The sequence below is a fragment of the Protomyctophum parallelum genome (assembly GCF_964188405.1).
Source record: "Protomyctophum parallelum genome assembly, chromosome: 10".
NCBI lineage: Eukaryota > Metazoa > Chordata > Actinopteri > Myctophiformes > Myctophidae > Protomyctophum > Protomyctophum parallelum.
Genome location: NC_139704.1, coordinates 4,330,614 through 4,353,056, shown reverse-complemented (window position 1 = coordinate 4,353,056; position 22,443 = coordinate 4,330,614). Strand labels below are relative to the sequence as shown.

General features: G+C 43.1%; 1 protein-coding gene across 1 annotated transcript in view; it reads right to left on the bottom strand.

The window, feature by feature from the left end:
• The window catches only part of LOC310866181 (cGMP-dependent protein kinase 1), a 146,577-nt gene extending 124,407 nt beyond the window's left edge, over window positions 1-22,170 (bottom strand). Inside the window, exon 1 of the mRNA XM_083775629.1 lies at window positions 22,075-22,170. Within this exon, the coding sequence (XP_083631755.1) occupies window positions 22,075-22,144 (70 nt within the window). The 5' untranslated portion in view covers window positions 22,145-22,170. The remainder of the gene's footprint in view (window positions 1-22,074) is intronic.
• Between the last annotated feature and the right edge of the window lie 273 nt (window positions 22,171-22,443).

The following is a 22,443-nucleotide window of genomic DNA, read 5'->3' as shown; positions in this document are numbered from 1 at the left end:
ACTAAAATGCCATGATCATGACAGCGCCTTTGCAGTGGTGGAAAGTAAACTACTAAAGCACTGTACTTAAGTAAAATGTTGAGGTATTTCTACTTTCAATATTTACAAATTGCAATACTTTTGCTTCTACTCCACTACATCAAACAGAGGCAAAACAGTCTACTTTTACTCCACTAAAGTTATTTTTGAAAACTTTAGTTACATTGCAGATTTTGATTATATTTCAAAACATATATTACTTCAGCCCTATTTAACCCATTCTGACCGGGCAGTGGGGCACCCATTTTGGTATTAGCATTATGTTATGCTTTAGCTATTTAAAAATAGCAGATCTACAAGCTCGTATCGCGCCACCGAGTGGCGCGATACGAGCTTGTAGGTCTGCTATTTTTGAAAAAAATCGAAGAACGACTGACATTTTTAGAATCTGATCTCAGGTCAGAATGGGTTCATCAGACCAGTGTGTGTCCGGCGGAAACCTCGTATGAATCTGATCTCAGGTCAGAATGGGTTAAAACGTCAAAACAGCCTATCTACAAGCTCGCCATTTTCCAAACACTTCTCACCGATCCTAGATCAGTGTCTGTATCTCTGAAGCACGGTCTGCTCCCTGCCTGATGTTAGCTCTGTGTTGGACACTCAGCAACCATTCATTTACAATAATAAATCTAATTTGTTCGCTCCTCTCAACCTCCGCAGCCGTTATCCACAGTACGTGGACCACACACAGCATGCGCAGTGTCCATCCATAGGTAGAAACAATTTATTTTCATTATTGGTACTGCCAGTGTTCCATCAGTGGACATTATTATTGGTAGCTACTGTATAACCAGAGCCAGTACGATGTCGATGAAGGGTGTCAGGAACACTACAGGTCATGTGGATCCATGTGAAAAATCCATGAATTCAAGGCTTCATGGGGTGTGTAATTGATGGAAATGTTACTCCTTTAAGTTAACTAGGGCCGTTCTAATATGGACAGGAAATGAGGTACAGTGTGGGTAATGCAATAGATCACATTGATTGGGAGGGAATTATTAATGGACGATCTTGGGAAGTTGGGTTGAACTTTTGTTATTATATAATATAGATAGATAGATAGATAGATAGATAGATAGATAGATAGATAGATAGATAGATAGATAGATAGATAGATAGATAGATAGATAGATAGATAGATAGATAGATAGATACATTCTCACAACATAGTAATTTTAATTATCTTTAGGCTTTGGACAAATCAATGAATACCCGAGAAAAACGAATATGTCCATCAGTTGGACAAGAGCCATTGCAGTAGAGTGATTTCTTCTAAATCTATATTGGCGTGAATATAGCATTATAGCAGGTTGTGGTCAGACAGGAATTCAGTTACAAAATGTTTGAATTGACTTCAATCTAGTTAGTCTATTACTGTGTATACTATTCTTTCAAGTACATTAGCAAGACATGGAAGAATATAGGTCTGTAAATATGAAAGGCAGACCCATCTTTAGATTGCAATACGGGAATGACTCTGGCCAACTGGAGCAGGTCAGGAATCGATTGATTGACTGACTGTATGATTACATTTATTTGGAGATAAAAAAAAGAGGGCACATTAGTACATCCATAAGATTAGAAGGCAAAATTCCTTAAGGCTTAAAGGGATTGTGACATAAAAAAAAAGGTTTTGGAATTGTTCTTATTTTTTTTAGGTTTTCTAATCTCAATTGCACCCAAAAAACATGAACTTTTAACATTCAGTAGATTTTCGGTGATCTGGGGTTTTCTGGCTCAAACAGGTGCTCTGATTTGCCGGCAGTAAGTGATGTAAGACCCTGCAAATCCCATATATGTCAATGGGATTTGCCAGCAGATGTCACTGTTTTCACTGTGTTGCCTGTTTTCATTGTAGCTCAAAAGGCTTCCAAACCCCAAAGAAAACTTCAGACCACAGAAAATCCACTGAATGTTCAAAGTTCAGGTTTTTTGGGTGTAATTGAGGTCATAAAACCTAAAAGAAAAGAGAAAAACAAAAATAAATGGAAATGAATGTCATAAAACCTTTAAGAAAGAGCTAAAGAAAACAATTATGGAGAAGAGGTTTCCTCGCATATAGCCTTGGAGACCTGCTATATGGGATGTGCTTTTGATTTCCACCAATGACGAAGGAAGCAGATGGTTGCATCCGCTTGCCACATTTAAGGCTTATGCTGTGCTAAATCCTTGTGTTTTTCATCAGTTCCGGGCGGCGCTAGCAGGCTAATTAGGAATGAGTGCTTTAGTATTCCAAGCCAGACCCAACCTGAGTGGAGTAATCAAGTGTGTGGGCTGTGTTCTGGAATGACACGAAGCATAACGGTCAGGGGGTCAAAGTCAAAGAGGACTGAGCTTGCAGATCTGCTACTTCCAATGCTTTTGTGTGAAGCTGTAGGATGATCAAGCAGGGTGTTAACCCATTCTGACCTGAGATCAGATTCTAAAAATGTCAGTCGTTCTTCGATTTTTCAAAAATAGCAGACCTACAAGCTCGTATCGCGCCACTCGGTGGCGCGATATGAGCTTGTAGATCTGCTATTTTTAAATAGCTAAAGCATAACATGATGCCAACACCAAAATGGGTGCCCGGTCAGAATGGGTTAATTTATGAGAAAAAAGCACACAAGCGTTTGAACTGAGCAGTGCAGTGTGTGTGTCTGTGTGTGTGTGTGTGTGTGTAATTAGCCAGACAGACAAGTGAGACTTCAAGGCAGCAACAACACATCACTCTTCCATGGGCTACAGACCGTAAGGCTATGAAGCAACAATATAGAACTGGGCATAACGGGCAACGGATATGGGATCTCTTAAAGGCAATGGCACGTGGACTGATGATTGGTTCAATTATTGTAACGCCCAAACCACACCTACTATGCATAATATAACAGGTAACGGAAGGTGTTTTAGGGATTTAGACAGGTAACCAAAATACCAACTATAGTGGGGGAACACCCCTTCCCCACTGCTAAATCCCAGAACAGTGTATTTAGAAAGATCGAAACGAAAATGGAGCCCTGTGTGCGCGGCTCAAAGAAACTCAAAAAGGTAGAATATGGAGATAAGAGACAGCAACTATATACTGTATTGAGGACATCATTGTGGAAGAGAGCGAGCGCTCGCACGCACATGCGTGCACACACCCACACATGCGCACGCACGCACACACACGCCAAACTTTTAGGATTTAAATCAACTTATCTCTTGCTCTGCCAAAAAATAAAATACGATACAAAATATTTCCCAGCTATGGGCAGGGTGATTACCTGAGGCTGAGCAGACAGACACATGCACAAGGGCAGGGGTTTCCAAACGTTGTAGCAACTAGATCTCAGTCTTTGAATGTTTTGCATTGATTCAGTTTGACATTGCACTATGCCAGACATGGGTAACTGGCAGGCCGGGGGCCACGTGCGCCCGCCCCCCCCGCCCAGTGTCCCCCCAGTGCCTCCCCAGTGTCCCCCCAGTGCCTCCCCAGTGTCTCCCCAGTGTCTCCCCAGTGTCCCCCTGAGTGCCTCCCCAGTGTCCCCCTGAGTGCCTCCCCAGTGTCCCCCTGAGTGCCTCCCCAGTGTCCCCCTGAGTGCCTCCCCAGTGCCTCCCCAGTGTCTCCCCAGTGCCTCCCCAGTGTCCCCCCAGTGCCTCCCCAGTGTCCCCCCAGTGCCTCCCCAGTGTCTCCCCAGTGCCTCCCCAGTGCCTCCCCAGTGTCCCCCCAGTGTCTCCCCAGTGCCTCCCCAGTGTCCCCCTGAGTGCCTCCCCAGTGTCTCCCCAGTGCCTCCCCAGTGTCTCCCCAGTGTCTCCCCAGTGTCCCCCTGAGTGCCTCCCCAGTGTCCCCCCAGTGCCTCCCCAGTGTCCCCCCAGTGCCTCCCCAGTGTCCCCCCAGTGCCTCCCCAGTGTCCCCCCAGTGCCTCCCCAGTGTCCCCCCAGTGCCTCCCCAGTGTCCCCCCAGTGCCTCCCCAGTGTCCCCCTGAGTGCCTCCCCAGTGTCCCCCTGAGTGCCTCCCCAGTGTCCCCCTGAGTGCCTCCCCAGTGTCTCCCCAGTGTGCACGTCAAGTACCCCCAAAATGATGTATTTGGCCGCGAATCCCATCTGAAAATATATGACACATAACAAAATAAATTAAAAATAATGACATGCTTCCCCGGTTTGAGTGTGTTAATCTCTGGAACCTGATGAGATGAATGACATTGGTAATTCCTCAAAAATCCCCCCCGGAAAATTATTAGAAAATGCAAACATTTGTCTCTTAATTACCTTATGTGACTGATTGCAATCATCTGAGCTAATTGCAATAATTTTTGCATGTTGTTGCAGTATGCAAACTAATCCAGCTGCATAAATATGGCTGGATGAAATTAACAGAAATGTCATACATTTCCATCATTATGGCCACGTTCATGATTTGTTTGGTATTCAGGGAAACATTTTTCAAAAGTTTTACAAATTATTCATACTAGAGTTTCACACATTGATTGCCAGGTATGAATTAATTATTTCGCCACCGCCAGTGTTTTTCAGTGATTCTACCTTATTTTGTCCACCCATGTGGGACCAGCAATGTGTCCACAATGTAAACAAATGGCTGTGTGGAGCACCGAACAATCTTATTTTCTTTCACCCCGGAAAAGACATTTTGTAAACGCGATCATCGGTTCTTTAGATCGTTGAATATAGCTCATTTTGACCAAAAGCGCGATCTGATAACATAGATATGCTATATGTGCTGTATAGAATTATTAAGGCCTTAGATATATATCTATCCATCCTATCTAGGCTGCCAGGATTGATCTATTACCTTTGGAGCATACGCCAAAGTATTCGCTGCTTTGATCGGCGAAAATCAGGGCGGAAAGTAGTCCCATGGTTTGTTGTTGTTGAAGAGATAAACATGCCGCCATTACAATGCGAGAGGAACACAGCCTCCACAGCATGTTGTTGTAGTCCAAACAAACCCCCGTTCACATGCATTGAACTCATTTTCCCAGAAGCCCTAGCAGCCCAGAGCATGGCTTGATTTCCGGTTTCGTCGTCATAACGCGACGGCCTCGTCGCCAGGTACGTGACAAATCCGCTCTTTGTTTTTAATTATAAAAAAAATGTGAATTAAACACATTAACCCATTCTGAACGGGCACCCATTTTGGTGTCAGCATCATGTTATGCTTTAGCTATTGAAAAATAGCAGATCTACAAGCTCATATCGCGCCACCGAGTGGCGCGATACGAGCTTGTAGGTCTGCTATTTTTGAAAAATCGAAGAACGACTGACATTTTTAGAATCTGATCTCAGGTCAGAATGGTTTCATCAGACCCGTGTGTGTCCAGTGGAAAACCTCGTATGAATCTGATCTCAGGTCAGAATGGGTTAAACAAATATGGTTTAGCGTATTACGCAGCACCGACATATGGATTAAATAGCAGGGAACGTGGGATACGCAGTAGAACTGTTAAGTAAATGGCCTGTTTGGACCACAGTATTGGTGCCAGTTATTGTCAGTCATCTGTGTATATATTTCATTCATAGAATGTGTACATTACATTATTTGTCATGTACAGGTAATGCCCTGTACATTTGTTACTTAAAAAGCCTCTAAAGTTCAATGGTCAACTAAAATGTCACGATTGTGACAAGCCCTATAAGAATATAGTGTGCTCAGAATATAGGAAGAATCTGCATAACCCATTCTGAACGGGCACCCATTTTGGTGTCAGCATCATGTTATGCTTTAGCTATTGAAAAATAGCAGATCTACAAGCTCGTATCGCGCCACCGAGTGGCGCGATACGAGCTTGTAGGTCTGCTATTTTTGAAAAATCGAAGAACGACTGACATTTTTTAGAATCTGATCTCAGGTCAGAATGGGTTAATCAGACCAGTGTGTGTCCAGTGGAAACCTCGTATGAATCTGATCTCAGGTCAGAATGGGATAAAGTCTGGCCACATTGATGCGCTGTGATGGGTGTGCTGGGGCACCTCCTGGCAGCTGATCAATGCAATCATTACCAAAGATGACTTCAATGTGTTCATGTCATGATCCATGAAGACTTCAATGATTCTATACTAACTTTCTCTTCACCAGGACACATCTGTTTTCTGGTGGATGCTGTTGATTTTAACCCATTCTGACCGGGCACCCATTTTGGTATTGGCATCATGTTATGCTTTAGCTATTGAAAAATAGCAGATCTACAAGCTCATAGCGCGCCACCGAGTGGCGCGCTACGAGCTTGTAGGTCTGCTATTTTTTGAAAAATCGAAGAGCGACTGACATTTTTAGAATCTGATCTCAGGTCAGAATGGGTTAATCAGACCAGTGTGTGTCCAGTGGAAACCTCGTATGAATCTGATCTCAGGTCAGAATGGGATAATAATAATAACTAGAAAAGTCACAATTTTGGAAAAAGCGTGGTTGCCATAGAAGCGCTGAATCTTGTATTCAATGCAACAGTGAATCGATCATTTCAATCGCAAAAAATAACAATGGACAATCTATCACACACTGTGATTGATTGTTATTCATTTGCCAAAGCATGACCTACTCTATGTTTTAACCCATTCTGACCTGAGATCAGATTCTAAAAATGTCTTCTACATCCTGACGGTTTTCTGAAAAAGCTATGTTTCTGTCAGTCGTTCTTCGATTTTTCAAAAATAGCAGACCTACAAGCTCGTATCGCGCCACTCGGTGGCGCGATATGAGCTTGTAGATCTGCTATTTTTAAATAGCTAAAGCATAACGTAATGCTAACACCAAAATGGGTTCCCGTATAGAATGGGTTAAAGGCTACGACGAAACAGTACGATTTATTTCTCTCATTCTGGATGCTCTTCTTATTGAGACCTATAGATCATGTCAAAGGTCATGCCTCACCTATATAGACGCAGGATCTGATATCAATTTTGACCTGATGGTCAACATTCAATGTATCCGCCTGAGCAGGCAAGGCCGGCTCAAGTTACAGTAGATCAATGCTACAAAAAGTCAGCACTTTACACAGGAAACTGGGTTCAAATCTGGGTTCTGTGTTGTGTTTTCTGTTATTGTATTCTATGTTGTAATCTCTCTCTCTCTCTGATTTGCTTCTTGACCAGGGCTCGCTTTTGCAAAACAAGACTTCAATCTCAGTGGAACTTTACCCGGTTAAAGGAAGGTTAAATAAAGAAATGTGAATGTATTGTGCTATAGCGAGTACAGATCAGCATCGTTCAGCATTGTCATCAGGCAACTTGTCTGGCAGAGAGCAAAGCCATTTAGACTCTGGCCCTCAGAGGTGACTTTCTTGCAGTGGTGGAAGAGAGACTGCATCTGCTGAAGTAAAAGTAGAAATATCACACCCTAGAAGTACTCTTTTAACATTAGTCTAAAGTTAGTCTAAACTATTAAACATTTATTTAAAAAAAGAAGCACACCTTAACCCATTCTGAACGGGCACCCATTTTGGTGTTAGCATCATGTTATGCTTTATCTATTGAAAAATAGCAGATCTACAAGCTCATATCGCGCCACCGAGTGGCGCGATACGAGCTTGTAGGTCTGCTATTTTTGAAAAATCGAAGAGCGACTGACATTTTTAGAATCTGATCTCAGGTCAGAATGGGTTCATCAGACCAGTGTGTGTCCGGCGGAAACCTCGTATGAATCTGATCTCAGGTCAGAATGGGTTAAAGGTCAGTGGCAAGATAAAGGACAAAACAAGAAGGTCCAAATGTTCAGAAAGGGATCTTTTGATATCAGATGAAAGAAAGGCAATGCCTGAAATTTAAAAAAATATATATATATTTTATCCATTTAACATTGGTCCGGTTCCAACTATTGGATTGGAAATATATTCACAGTGCAGAGCGGTGGAAGAGAGGATTTTCAAACCGTCATAACTCTGGATCTATAAGATCGCTGTCCTTGGTGGATTTTCTGCCATCCACATTTCGGATTTAATTTGTGCCTTTTTACCGCGACGCTGGCGCCATGTAAACGCTTCTGACGAGAGGTAAGGAGTGTGTTCCAACGCTGCGGTAGTATGTGTAGCAACAGTGTCTTCTTAAAGTGAGCGTGTATACTGGCCCCTGGAGCTGGGGTTTATGTAGAGATAGAGTTAATACTCAAATTATTAATTGGACCATTAAGTCATCGTTTCGCTTGCCGGGGCGCCTGATGGAGGGAAAAGGAACTGGTTGGAATAACGTGTTCCTTCCACGCGCTACAGTACGTCCAACCAGGGAAACTCCCCCCTGTCAGGTGTAAAGGAGCAACTTGGACACTCGGGCATGAAGGAAGCATGAGTCCGTTGCTCTCCCCTTGTCCCCCATATATGGGGACTAGGTTGGTGGAGGGTGTGTAGAGCCCAGGATCACATTAGATGATTGACACAGGGGTGAAAAAATGGGTTACAAAATCGTGGGATAAAAAAAAAGAGCGTGATGATTGATCGGGACAAATGAAGGTCTTGATGAAGGCCTAACGAGCGAAACATTGACTTAATAAATTGATTTCTTTGCTACACCTCCATCATCTTAGTGGAGTAAAAATGTACCTCTGAGATGCAATGGAGTTAGAAGCATAAAGTATTGCAAAATGGAAACACACAGTAAAGTAAAAGTACCTCAAACTTGTACTTGAATAAATCAGTGTTTCCCAAAAAAAATCTGCCAGGACACACTTTACACACACACACACACACACACACACACACACACAGCTGCTACAATGTCTTTGAAACCAGGACAAAATATTTGCTCTCATATACACAAGACGCCTAGTTTTATATAAGTGTATATATTTAACCCATTCTGAACGGGCACCCATTTTGGTGTCGGCATCATGTTATGCTTTAGCTATTGAAAAATAGCAGATCTACAAGCTCATATCGCGCCACCGAGTGGCGCGATACGAGCTTGTAGGTCTGCTATTTTTGAAAAATCGAAGAGCGACTGACATTTCTAGAATCTGATCTCAGGTCAGAATGGGTTAATCAGACCAGTGTGTGTCCATGTGGAAACCTCATATGAATCTGATCTCAGGTCAGAATGGGTTAACGATGTCTTCCACCGACAACGATGCCTGAGATCTATCCTGAGGATGTCATGGAGAGAGAGACCACATCACCAACGAGGAGGTGATGAGAAGGGGCAGGGGGGGTAGCACCACTGTCTGTCATCGAGGATGAAAGGAGAAGGGGCTGCAGGGCACGTACTCCGACTGCCAAGAGAGAGACCGGCAAAGTGTGGCAATGGACTGGGCGCCATAAGGTGGAAAGGGGAAGAGAGGGAGGCCAAAGAAGACAATGGAGACAGCTGGCAGCTGGCACGGAGCAAGAAGGGTCGTTACCGGAGTAAATGGAGAGGCCTCGTCCCCCCAATGTTCCAATAGGAACGGGAGGAACTAAGTCTAAGTCTAAGTATATATTAAAGGACCTAGAACATAAAATTCAACTTTTTCAATTTATTTTGTGTTTTTGGGGCTCCTATATGTTTTTTCTATCCCCACAAATAACCAATTTTGAACAATCAGGCCTTCATGTCATGTGTGTGTGTTTTAATGGAAATTGCTCTCAGAAACAGCTCGACTGATTTTGGCCTCATCGTGATGTCATCAATGTCACCCTACTTTGTATAATTCCTCCTTTTCTTCAGTCTTCAGTTGCAAATTTGCATTTCCACTTTGTTTACAATGTCCACCATTGTTGATTTTCCAAGCTGGCATGGAATGGAAACAAGCCTGGTTTTATCTAGCATCAGTATTATAATGACTCAAATATTAAATAATCTGCATATCAGCACCCACTCCACCTCAGGACAGTGTGGTACTGCAGCTAAAACTGCTTTCAAAGTCCAGAAAGAATTGACAAGGCCTGGTTATATCAGAGTGGTGATTGAGGCTCAAACCATTAGAAATAACTTTAACAGTTTGACTGTTTTTTACGATTAACCCGCATTTTAATCAACCCCCCTTCACTGCCGAGATTGTTGTATTACCTTTAGAGCATACGCTGAATTATTTGGGCTTTTAATCCGCGAAAATCCATCAAAAAAAGCTCCCTTGGTTTGTTATGATCCGAGTGTAGCATCCACCATCTTGGTGCACCCGGAAGACGCACACAAGATTGGTTTCAATGAGGCGTTGCATCCAATGCATTTCCATTGGCCTCAATTTCCCAGAAGCCCTAGCAGCCCACAGCATGTGACGATTTCCGGTTTCGTCATCACAGCGAAGGCATCCAGTCTCATACTCCGCGACGAAGACGGATTTTCTTTTGATTCATTACATTACGGCGGATTAAACACATAAAACAAAAGGCGGGTATGTCCGATACGGCAGCGACATTAACCTGGAGTAATCCATTCCCGGCACGGAAACTGTTAAAGGACATAGACAATAAGATATTAAATATTAAAAGCAGTTTTAAAATGCATGTTCTAAAACGGGTAGTCCCAATACTTCATTCTGATTGGCTGGTTACCGTCACGTGACCGGTGTAAATTATAACCCACTCCTTCAATCACTTTGTATCAAACTGCAGCCTTGTAGCTGAACTGGGGAAGGGGAGCGCTTGATTGCTTTACAAACACATGCCGTGCGGGCGTCTAAGCACCGCCCGGCTCATATGACTGTGAATGTATGGCTCCAGGCAGCCCCATAAATACATCAAGCGCTATTCTCCCGTCACATAGGCTACTTGCGGAGCAAAACAAGGAAGTGTTTTGGCTCTGGGTCGCTCGCTCTGGTGGCACAAAGCGTAGATACTTTTGTGAATTTAATAGTTTTAATATTGCTATATGTTTGTAACCGTTTTAGAAAAGCAATAAGCCACTCGAGGCCCCAGCTTACCGGGTATTTTACACTGCCTGGGAGCGTAGGCAGACCCGACGCACAGCGGAGGGTCTTCTTCCTCCCAGTCAGTGTAAAATACCCGGTAAACTTGAGACCTCTCGTGGCTTATTGCTTAATTATTTGCGCTTTAAAATGTATAGGCCCGACGTCGAAATTAAAAAACTTTCGCTCTGAAAGAATATATACAGTACACTAAAGTGCCGTGGCACTCCACAAAATGTACCGTCTCATTTAATTTTCTCTGCTGTTAGCCCAATCTATCCCTTTGTTTCATACTTTTGTCACTCTTCACAGTGAATTATGAGATAATGAGGCCATTTATGATATCGATTTGCCATTTTATCTGTGTTCAGGCATGTGCACGTGCTGCATGCATGCACACACACACACACAAACACACACACGTGGACACGCACACACACACACACACACGTGCGCACGCACACGCACACGAAGGGAGCGCACACAGAGACTACTCCTAGTGTTCTTGATTAGGCTGACTACTCAAATCACATGACATAATTTATTCAAATAAGCAATTACAATGCATATAACAACTCCTAATTGCTTCTGTGTATTGGTCATGAAACAATTAGTCATTGCCAATGTTATGAATGATACTATCCCATTCTGACCGGGCACCCATTTTGGTGTCGGCATCATGTCATGCTTTAGCTATTGAAAAAATAGCAGATCTACAAGCTCATATCGCGCCACCGAGTGGCGCGATACGAGCTTGTAGGTCTGCTATTTTTTGAAAAATCGAAGAACGACTGACATTTTTTAGAATCTGATCTCAGGTCAGAATGGGTTAATCAGACCAGTGTGTGTCCATGTGGAAACCTCGTATGAATCTGATCTCAGGTCAGAATGGGCTATACCGTATACACAGTAAAGAAGGTGCCCCGTGCTGTACAAAGACCACCCTGGGTGCCGGTGCCCTGCTGGACACACCGTGGCTCGTAAACACGTGCCCGACACATAGACAATGTCGTCACTTGTTCCACGCACACTTTTTTATAGAGCAGTTACCTCACTGACAAAGCATTGAAGAGCCAGCCCAGTTGATGGGAGAAGGTGGTGTGTGTGTGTGTGTGTGTGTGTGTGTGTGTGTGTGTGTGTGTGTGTGTGTGTGTGTGTGTGTGTGTGTGTGTGTGTGACAAAAAGAAGGTCGAATCCACCATCCAATTAATGGACTACCTGCAAGCCTCAAGTCGATTGGCTCTATTGTTACCTTCAGGTGGGAAAGAACTTTTTTTTTATGTCCTGCAGCAATATCTTGGAAAGGATTACCTATATAAGTCTGTTAGCTCATTTGTTATAGCTCCCTAATGAAGAGCTGGCTTGAAAAGAAGTTGAACCTAATAATTACAACTATGACCTTAGGGAAAACCGCACCAATGAAACTAGCTGCAACATCTTGCAAAAACAGTTTTAAGGTTAACCGGAACAATGCAACTCCTTGCAACTGCCATTTTGGATAATGGTTTAAAGTAGTTGCAAAGTACTGTATTTGAAGGTTGAAGGAGTTGCATTGCCTATCATTGGTGTCGAGTGGGCTTCATATGCGGCAGGTATTTTATTTAACCATACGCATAGTTACTGATTTGAGCTTCCTTCTTACCAAATACAAATAATTGCAAAAGGAGCAGATCTGCAAGATCGAAACGTGGCACGAAGAGACATGTTTTGAGCTTGTGGATCTGCTACTTTGGATGCTTTTGTGTGACGCTGTAGTGTGATCAAGTAGGGAGTAAATGTATTAAAATCACACCATGCTGTGAACGGCGGTGCAGAGTGTGTTTGTGTGCGTGTGTGTGTGTGTGTGTGTTGGCTAAACAGACATGCATACATAGGGACATACTGTATATATATAGAGACCATAGACCCATGGCCACGTTGCTCAACAGTGCCACTTTAGGTCACGTCAGGTCATGTCGGGAGCCACGGGTGAGTTTTAACCGGACACTGGTTAGTTGTAACTCGGCCACGCATGATGGGAGCAACAGTGTTGTCGGACTAATGCCTGTCGGACTGTTAGTATGTCTAACCAACATAATGTGCATGCACACGCACACACCCACACACACCTCAATGCATACAGTAATTCACACATAAGTTGTGAGCTTGTAGATCAGCAATTTTTGCAAGTTTTTAAGGCTTTTATGAATATTGAACCTATTCAAAGTATTAACAAGAGCTTGTGACTAAATAACATTTGAACTCGGGTGATGTATATGGACACGATGGAGGCGAAGTCGTGACGGAGAGGGTATACTAAGGGTGAGCTAAGGTGATGTGGTCCTGATGGCACCATCGGTCCAAGACCTTCAGCTCTCACTGGACCGTTTCGCAGCCGAGTGTACGGCGGCTGGGATGAGGATCAGCGTCTCCAAATCTGAGGCCATGGTTCTCAGCAGGAAACCTGGTGGATTGTGCAGTCCGGGTAGGGAATGAGGCATTACCCCAGGTGAAGGAGTATAAGTATCTCGGGGTCTTGTTCACGAGCGAGGAGGACGGAGAAGGAGATCAGCCGGAGAATCGGAAGCGGCATGGAGCGGTATTTGTGGTATCGCTGTACAGCACTGTTTTCTGTGACGAAAAGAGAGTTGAGCCAGAAGGCAAAGCTCTTTGGCAATCGTCGTTCCTACACTCACCTATGGTTCATGAAGTATGGGCCATGACCGTCTCGAATACAAGCGGCGGAAATGAGTTTTCTTCGACGGGTGGCTGGCGTCTCCCTTAGAGATAAGGTGAGAAGTTCAGTCACACGAGAGAGAGAGAGTAGAGTCGCTGCTTCTTGGCCTGGAAAGGACCCAGCTTATAGGTGGTTGGGGCTACTGGTTAGGACGCCTCTCAGGCGTCTCCTTCAGGTTCAGGTTCAGGTTTATTTGTCATGTATAGATACAGAGTATAAATACAATGGAAATAATTGAGCTCAGAGCACTCTCAGTCTTATAGACGCAGGACAAAAACATAGTATATAGTGCAAAGAAGAACACAAACACAAAGTGCAAAGTGAAATGACAGTGTAATACAGTTCAGGGTCAAGGTCAGGACTACGGATAAGCGGTTGAAGATGGATGGATGGACTCTGGTAATTTTTTAAAAATGCTTTTGGACATGAACAAGGTTGTTCCACCTGACATTATAACATGGCGTACACGCATTTTCAATCAATACATACAGTATGTCAGTCAACCCCCCACGCCTCACAGAGGGCTCCCTAGGACATCTACTTTCGTCGTGCCCTAAACTAACAAAATTTTGGAGTGACATCTTTAAGTTTTTTCTCAGACGTGTTTGACTGTGTTATCACCCCAGACCCCTACTGTGCTATCCTGGGCGGATTTCAAGACCTGTCATTTCTGACTCCCTACCAACATAAAGCCATACAATATGGCATGGTTATCGCAAAAAAGGAATATTCTGACCCATTGGAAAGGAGTGGAAGTACCCACTTTTAATGTATGGCTATAGCTGAATTGACCAACCTGCTACAAATGGAAAAGATAAGATACGACGTTTCTCTTCAAACGAAAGTATTTGACAGAATGTGGCAACCGTTTTTTCTCTCACCTATCATTAACAGGCTGAAGTATGTATGCACATAAATGTTTTATTTCATTTTTTATTTTAAAAAAAAACTCTTAACTGTGATCTATTGTATAGTATTATTTTCATTTGTGTATGTTTCGTTTCTGTGCTAAATGTATTTTTTTTCCTTTTTTTTCCCTTTTTCTTTCCTTTGAATGGGGGGGTGGGAAGGGTTTATGTGTGTGTGTGTGTGTGTGTGTGTGTGTGTGTGTGTATATGTGTGCGTGATGTGATCGTTTGTAAAGTATGTCTTGTCTTTAAACCTGAAAATGTATAAATAAAATTGTAAAAAAATAATTAAAAAAAAACCCACGCCTCACCCCCTGGGGGGGGGGGGGGGGGGGGGGAGAGAGGAAGACTCTCTCCCTAGCGACACGCGGAATGTCCGTGGACCGCGGTTACCATGGCAACAGGGCCCCACGGTCTGCGAGGTCGGTCCAGCATGCAGTGCGTGTTGGGAATGCATGTGAGAGGGGTGGGTTAGGGTCACGCTAGCCTCGGAAACACAGACGTTTTTATTTCCAGGGAGAAAAGGAAAAGTCTGGGTCCGACTAGTCCACTTCAATTCGGCATAGAGTAGCGCAAACATTGCTCACTCTCTGCTGATTTCTGATCGTCTGCACCTTTGTCAAATTGACACGCACACGCAGACATGTATACACACACACACACACACTCCTCTCTCTCTCTCTCTCTGTCGCTCTAAGTAATTAGTCTCATGTCGCGCAGCTGCGCACAGTTTCCCCCGGCGGATCCTGCCGGGAGCTGCCTATGCCACAAAAAGCATAGGTGAGTTCCAGGCTAGGGTCACGCAGTCACAAGGAAAATGCTCCTCACAGTAGATAAGAGTACCCAAGTCCTGATGTAGTTGAACTAGAGTCAATGGCAGCATGATTTTAGAATCACAGGCTGAAAGGAATGAAACACATTCCTATACACCCGCACACTGTGTATCTGCTCAGTACACAAGTATTTTATTGTAATAATGCAATGTTTCGGTCCCTCCGGACCTTCTTCAGGCTGAAAAGTCTGGGAACCCATTGCGTAGTAGAGTAAAAATACAATATTTTCCTCTGAGACGAAGCCTAGTCACCCCGGTGTAGTAGAAGTAAAATGATTGAAAATTGGAAATATTCCAGGTAAGTAAAAAGAAAATACCTAAAAATGGTACTTGAGTACATGTACTTGGTTACTTTATACCACTGCTCACAAGTACGTGTGCGCACACACAGCCCACACACAGCCCCCACTAGCCTGTGGACATGACCCAGGCTGACAAATATAAAAACAATGAGCTGACACGTATAGCCCAGTTGTATAATGGCCTGTACTAATGGTTGATATTTTACTTGTTTAGTAAGGAAAGCTTCCTCTAAACTTGAATCATAAGCACAGCCAACTTCCAATAGAAAAACCTCTCTGCTGTTCGGTTGGAGGGTTGGGTCATTGCATTGAAACATTTCTGGTTTCACACAGGAATGTTTGTGAAACACAACAGAGGAATCAAAACATACTGTAGGCGGCACATCTTTGGCAATGATGTTAACAATTCTGCCATGCCCCTGCGAGCGCACACACGCACGCACGCACACCTCTGGGGCATGTTCTACCATTCATACATGGATGACATGGCGAGCAGAGTGTCCCCACTGCCAGACAACAACTGATGAAAAATCTGTGTTCTAAACATGTGTGTCTGAAGTGATGTGTTCCCAAGCTTGTAGATGAGCTATTTTCATTGTTTTGTATGTATGCCACCACTTATTTTCTTTTCAATTACACACCCCATGAAGCCTTAAGTCATGAAGAACGGGGTGTGCATGATTAATTGGTTGGGTCATATTGGTATCGGTGAATATGCCAGTCTAACCACCGATCCGACACAGGCGGTAAGGGGTTGACACTATGGCAGGTAAATAACATGTTGGGACATGTGGAGTTTGCTTTGGATTTGCCCAAACTGCAAGTGCAATCTGCTATAAACACAACACGAGATATATAGCTAGATAGCTATAAACACAACACGAGATATATAGCTAGATAGCTATAAACACAACACGAGATATATAGCTAGATAGCTATAAACACAACACGAGATATATAGCTAGATAGCTATAAACACAACACGAGATATATAGCTAGATAGCTATAAACACAACACGAGATATATAGCTAGATAGCTGAGATCCCGACACTGGTATCGGTATCGGTATCGGTTAACACAGAAATTGAGGTATCGAGATCGGATCAGAAGCAAAAAAAGTGTATCGGGACATCTCTAGTGCACATGCATCATTTTTGGTTGTTTGGTTGTTTTTGACAGTGTACAGGACTTTGGTCAATCTTGATTGTTTTAAATGTAATTTATAAATAAAGCTCGATTTGATTTGATTTGATTTGATTTGCCCTGAGTGAACCCAAACTAATAGTACTGTGTGGGCTGTGGGGTGACGGCACACATCTTATGCATGGATCTAATCTATGCACACAGGGACAGGGTCAATCAGAGAAGAGAGAGAGAGAGAGAGAGTCGGAGGAGGAGGAGGAACGCACGCAAGCCACAGAGGTGGCTGGTGGCAACAACTTGCTACACACTCCATTTATTTCTAGTGCTTCTCAAATCAAATCCATTAATCCATCTGGGGGTCCTCGACGTGAAAATGTTTCAGAGCGACTGATTGAAAAAACCACCTGATCAACACGGTCTGCTGGCCACAATGACCATTGGCAGCTCATCAGACGCCCACCACCTCCCTCCATCCAGCCTCCAACTGTATTGCATAATGTGGCCCCGCCCGGCAGCATTTTTCTCTGATGTGGGCTCATTATGGTCTCAGTCGGGCGGAAACCTCATGTTCAAAACGTTTCTGCCTGCCTGGCAGGTGATTATGTTCCAAAATATGTTGTGTAACACTGAGGAATTGAACGTGGGTCTCCCACGTGGAAGGCTAACATCTTATACACTAAGCAAAAGGAAATTGCCCATGTCTTTTGAGGCTGTGAGAGTCACTCTGCTACACTTTGCATACACCTGCTTTCACACACGCCATCTGTGTCACTACTGTGCATCTCTTTATTTGTTGGACAACTTTGGTTTTTTTTCAACCAAGGCTCAGGTTTTAGGTTGTTATTAGAGAAAGTAAAAGGTGAGTGTAATTTCTTTTTCATTTGCTGCTTTCTTTCGTTTTAGGGATTTTAGCTGTTTTTGACAGGGGGGTGGGGGCATTCGAGCATGGGGCTAAATATGTATTTCTTTACAAAATGTTATAGCGATTAATTTTTTTATTCTTTACTATAGTCCTACTAGACCCCAATAAATTACATTTGGCCACAAAAGATCACAGGATATACTGAATGTGTCAAACTGACATATTGAGCCTATGACACACATGTGTGGCTTCCACCCAGTAGGCTACCTTCACATTCAGTAGATCCTGGGATCTTTTGTGGCCAGATGTAATTTATTGGGGTTTATTAGGACTATAGTAAATAATAAAAAAAAAAATCGCTATAACATTTTGTAAAAAAAAATTCCCTAAAACTAAAGAAAACAGCAAATGAAAAAAAAAATAACACCCATATTTTACTTTCTCTAATAACAACCTAAAACATGAGCCTTGTTTGAAAAAAACTAAAGTTGTCCTTTAACCTGTTTTCTATCTCTTTCCCATGGCTCTACCACTGTCCTTTCTCTTCTCACGGAATACTACAAAACGACGGAGCGTGTATGGGAAAAACATGCAGAATTAAATATGGAGACGAGATGAGTCAACAGCATGTCTAATATATGCATGCAGTAACTGTGTACCTGACGGCTCTGTCCTATGGGGAGGTCCGTGAGCTCAGCGTCCGTGTCAGAGCAGCCACGCGCGTCCGATTACAAAAGATGGTTTATGACGGTTCTCAACCTTTCTTTCCTAGATCAGGGTCCACTTTAAAATGTCAAAAGCATTCGCGGCCCGAACCCGTCTGACCGCCTAACCGTGGTCAGATGGGTACAGGCCGTGTGTAATGATCAGAGTTGGATGTAACGAGTAACGGAAAATCTCGTTACTGTAAACGACACTACTTTGGTCGGTAAACGAGTAATACAACGACACTACTCCTCCAAATTTGATAATCACACTATAGTTACTGGTCGCTGCAGCGCCTCGTTACTTGCGTCGTGTGGCTGCTTTCAGCAGTGTTGCTTTGGAGAATAATGCACACAACGGAGATGAGTTGAACATGAACACTAATGGTGCGCTGGCAACGCAGTACGCAGTACGGACTAGAACATGTCAAACCGGTGTCAGATCATCAGCAGCACAGCATTTTTCGTTACTGTCGTGGACTCGTAGCGTGGCCAGACGTCCGGTTTTAGACCCACCTGTCCTCCTCCCAACTTCACATCATTGTCCGTTTTTTTTGTGATATAGCCTACAGTGCTTGTGACATAACTGTCATTTACGTTGTCTCTGTATTAAAATCTCCGCAGCACTTTTCCGCTGCACAGCAAGCTCCCAGTCTCCCACTGTCACAGAGACAGAGCAGGCATTGGGGTGTTGCCATGTCCGCTTATTATAAGCGACTTTGGGCTTGTTTTATAATAGACCAGTCAGGCTTCTTTTGGGCTTGTTTTCATAGACATGGCTGCTTGTTTCTCTTCTAAAACCTGGCAACACTGCCAGTGGGAGGGTCTGTTTGTTTGTTGTAGAACGTGTGCTCTCACAATCACTACCGGTAGTTAGTTAATGCAGAGATAAATAAACCAAATATGCCGAATAAACTACATTTAATGAGCAATGGAGCAGGGGACTCCACATCATAAAGAAAGGGATCCTAAAGCACTGTGAACATATAGGCTACTGATTTATCTCAGTCTCATTCCTTTATTTGAATATATATTGGGAAAATTAATATTTGCCTAGAACCACGTGGTACAGTGGTTTTCAACCATTTTCATATCAAGGTCCAGCATGTATTCTGCATTTTTGCCATGGACCACCATTTGATGAGATTTGGCCTCACAGACCCCAAACTAAATATTATTGTAATATAATATAATATAATTGTAAGATTTTGTCCACAATTCCATTCTGGGTTACCTAACCCAATAAAGATCTGTTAAGTGTGTGGCAGTTACTTTCTCCAGGGAGTAATAAAGTAATGTAAGGCATTACTTTTTTCAAAAGTAATGTAAAGGCACTTCTCAACGAAAGAATGCCAGTGAGGGATATGGTGTGAAGCTCTTTCCAACGCGTGGTGATGATAACAGTAACTCAGGTCGTCTCGTTGAGTGCATTTAAAAGGTTTTATTTGTGCTTGCAGGATGGATAAAGTAGCCTAAGACATAAAAGCCGGGGTACCTAAACTGTAACTTAAACAATAAACTGGTGCTACAAAATAAACAAATTAAATCATAACAACTGAAAAACAAACAAAACACGCGCGGTTGAAAAACTGTGTGGCTTCCCTGTGGCGTTTCCCAAAATCCCTGCTGCCGTGCTGAACCCGCCTATGCCCAGGTTGTCATAGCAACTTCACAGCAAGTTAACCACAGAATAAAATGATCAAATCGGCTACAACAAGTAATATGTAATATGTAGTGCATTACTTTTATGAGTAACGGACCCCAACTCTGGTAATGATCAATCAAGTGATTGTGTTCTGACTCAGATCAATGGGAATAGCATAGGCCAATTCGCTAAGTTCTTATGAATGTCTTTTCTCAGACGGGTGGCTGCATGGCATCTCCCTTAGCGATGGGGTGAGAAGTCCAGTCACACGAGAGAGACTTAAGAGTACTTTCTGGCCTTGACAGCCCATACATCCAAACATAAAATCTGATCGCATTAAACGATGTTAAACTCACTTTGCCACTCACTGTATGCATGTGCATACCCTCTTATTCATCGATCGACCATCCAGCTACTAGAAGTGGTGGAGGACTTGATGTAAACGGTAGGAATGTGTCGACTTCAAAGCAACACGTTTCACGACTGCTGAAAGTACAGTGAGAAGGAAGAAACTGAGCGTTGCTCAAACGGTTAAACCATAAACAGGATGTTTACAAGCTTCAAGTACGCCGTAAAATCTCCCAATATATGTTCAGGAGGAATGATATCCATGTTTACAAAAACGTCCTCATCCGGCTCCAGGCTATATTATTATTAGCTGGGAGACGAGTTTTATCTGGAGGCTTATTGGACGCGATGAGACGTGGTGTTTATAGTTACACACGAGCGCATGAATGCACATAAATGTGTCGCAAAACATGAAGTGGATTTTATAGCATGTGTTGATCACTCTGGATGAGAGCGCAGCCGTCATAGATCTTATGAATGCCTAAAATTATAAATAGTGAAACACGCGTTCATCAATCATCCGTCATTTTTCCGACACAACCTTAAATGATGAATGGTTGTATCAATCCATTTAACCGACATACATAATCCAACCCTAAAAGCCTGCACGTTTCAAGTCTCTCCCCCATTTCCTGTCTCCCATAAACACACATCTGTCATTCTGACATGGCTCTTGCAATAATACGCAAATTCCAAGTGCCTGCACCTGTGTGTGTGTGTGTGTGTGTGTGTGTGTGTGTGTGTGTGTGTGTGTGTGTGTGTGTGCGTGCGTGCTTGTGCCCCGTTATCTGTCCTGATTTGTTATTCAAATCACTGGCCTGATAGCTGGTCCGTCACCTTCTGTTAGGTCAATGGTGCTGGCCTTTCAATTAGCCTGGGCGTTCTATAGTAAAGGCACTTAACTGCAGTGGTGGAAAAAAGTTAAAGTATCAATAATGCAATGTAAGAATACTATGTTACAAGTAAAAGTTCGGAATTAAAAACGTGCTTCAGAAGAATTACAAAAGTATTGGCATCAATATGTACGCAAAAAGGTACCAAAGTACTCATTGTGTCTCGTTCCAAAGTTTTCAAATGTATAAAAATCTGTTGAAAATGGTAGATCTACAAGCCAAATGCCCAAAATGTATATAGGGCTGATGTGGATGCTGTATGTCTAATAATCCAAAACTTCAAAGTAGCTATAGTAACAAAACAATACAAATAAAAATGAATCAATCTAGTGGAGTAAAAGTGCAATATTTGGATCCGAGATGTTGTGGAGTAGAAGTGGAAATTGAAAACACTCAAGGAAAGCACAAACATCTCAAATATTTTAGTACAGTACTTTGGTAAATGTACTTAGTTACTTTCCACCACTGCTTAACCTCCTGTGTGTGGAGTGAAAATGTGTCTTGGTACAGTAAATTGGCCAGCATTTCTCAACCTTGCGCCTGTGGAGAGAGAAATGCTTATCGGTGAGTCCCACCTTCCATTCGCACAAAGACTGGGGTGAAAGAGGAAAGCCCTTTTTAAGCACAGCCAATCCACTGCAGTGGGGACGGTTGATTCGTAAGCAGATGAAAAGCCCTTCCTTTGCATCACCCTGCCAATAGACAGCTGCTGGGTGTATTATTATTTAAAAGAAAATGTGTATGTGTCTGTGTGCATGTGTGCGCGCACGCGCACATGCACGCGTAATCCTAGCTTTTGGACGCCAGTTCTGAAACCCGCACGAATCAGACAACCATCACACACGCGCACGCCGCGCTTGCACGCTCATATTTACAAAGGTCTGTGTTGACTCACTCTTGACAGTGGCGGTCCTGGTGCAGTTGTAGAGAATAGCCAGCTCTCCAAACACCTTCCCCGGTCCCATGGTGCACAGCTTCACGCTCTCCTTCGTCACCTCCACCTTGCCATCTGAAACACACACACACACACAGCAACAACCACATTACATCACACGCAAGGGTCATCGACATGTTGGCTTGTGCTGGACATTTTTGTCACAAAGTTCCATTTTGGAAATACAAAATAGCCCTTAAAGGGATTGTGACATTTAAAAAAAGGTTTTGGAATTGTTCTTATTTTTTTTTAGGTTTTCTAATCTCAATTGCACCCAAAAAACATGAACTTTTAACATTCAGTAGATTTTCTGTGATCTGGGGTTTTCTG